Source organism: Gregarina niphandrodes (assembly GCF_000223845.1).
Source record: "Gregarina niphandrodes unplaced genomic scaffold scaffold00071, whole genome shotgun sequence".
Classification (NCBI taxonomy): domain Eukaryota; phylum Apicomplexa; class Conoidasida; order Eugregarinorida; family Gregarinidae; genus Gregarina; species Gregarina niphandrodes.
Window position 1 is genome coordinate 16,976 of NW_011645837.1, and position 1,516 is coordinate 18,491.

General features: G+C 58.0%; 1 protein-coding gene across 1 annotated transcript; it reads right to left on the minus strand.

Annotated features, from left to right (window-relative positions):
- Window positions 1-782: 782 nt before the first annotated feature.
- Window positions 783-875, minus strand: GNI_182790 (hypothetical protein; the record flags this gene model as incomplete). Its single annotated transcript, XM_011135239.1, has 1 exon — window positions 783-875. A coding segment is annotated over one exon (93 nt), but the record flags the coding sequence as incomplete, so codon positions are not given.
- Window positions 876-1,516: the final 641 nt, after the last annotated feature.

Genomic DNA, 1,516 nt, shown 5'->3' on the forward strand with positions numbered 1-1,516 from the left:
GTCGCGGGCGGAAGTCAAGCGCCGGAGGCGGAGGCCGTGGCCGGCGGGAGTCAGGATCCGGTGACGGAGTCCAGGGTGGCTGCGGTTGCGCCGGAGCAGTCGGCTGCGGCACGGGCGGCTGCGGCGGAGGCGGAGACGGCGTGGGTCAGCAGTTTGTTGGCGCAAGAGTGTGTTCGTGTTCGTTTGGCGCAACGTGTGCTTCTAAATTTAGCAAGTACGGCGGACGTGCCGGAGGGAGATGGTCGAGTGGATGCGGGAATAGAAGGTGGTATACCGCCGCGGCCGGCGCCTAGTGACTATGAGCCGCCTGAATTTGCGAGTCCGCGAGGTCCGCCTCCACCATATGTGGTGTGTGAGTACGACGACCCGCCTTCGTACGATGCGTTATGTACGACGCGTGGGGCGTTGACGAGTTCGTGGCAGAGCTTTCAGGAGTTGCGTGAGGCGCTTTTGGCCAACTATTTAGAGTTGGATGTCACCGGCGCTTACCACAAGCAGTACTGGGCTGGTGTTTGTCGACCGCGTCTGGTTTACAGTCCACGGAAACAACTGAGTTTGTCGGACGCGGACGCCTGGATGGATGAAGAGGATTCTGTCACCACGGCAGAGAGCGGCCTGGGTCGCGATAGTGATGACAGCATGCTCTTCCCCGGTCAACAAACCCTCGTGCAGGACACTTATCTTTGCCGCCTGTGCCGACCACGACCCTTGATCAAGCTCACCGGCGCTGTGGACACGAGTTCCACTTGGCAGAATGAGTGCAACAAAGCTATGAACCCAACGATGAAGGCGGGACGGGCGGTGCATGCCGAGGTGTGGACGCTGCCGGGTACGGCCAGTTACCAACCATGGCGTACGACTTGGCGTCAAAAAGTCTGGCCCAGATCAACCAAATCGCTTGATCTCGCCGGCACCACCAAACTCCTTAACGAACGCATAACACAAGGCCGTCTGATCTCCCTCAGGAACTTACTCGAACACTACCAGCTCTCCGCTGGAGACATCGAAGACTTCCGACTCCAGGCACACCGAATGCTGGACCGTGCATCGCGTAAATCTCGTACACATCTCGGCCACTGGCTCATCAACGCGTTCGAACAAATTTATCTCTCACTCGAATTTGATAAGGAACCACCCTCCGAAGCTGCAGACTTCCAGTCCACACTACGCCTCGTCCTCGCCCAGTACTGCCCATGCCACCAATCCGCAGTCCAGGCCACCCTCTTTACCGACTCCTTCTTCCGTCGAGTTGTCTACGATTCGAAACATTCAGAGGCTTGGGGCCCAAACGAACAAGAGGATCAACCAGCACCTAACACCAGCACCTAATACCAGCAGCTGACAGTCTATTTTTTCCTTACCAGTCTTCAGTGCTTCAGTTCTAATGACTTCAGTTACAGTCGGTGGCCAAGGTGCAGGCAGGTCGGGGGTTGTTAAGAGGCGCAGGCAGGTCGGGGGTTGTTGAGAGGTGCAGGCAGGTCGGGGGTTGTTAAGAGGCGCAGGCAAGGTCGGGAGG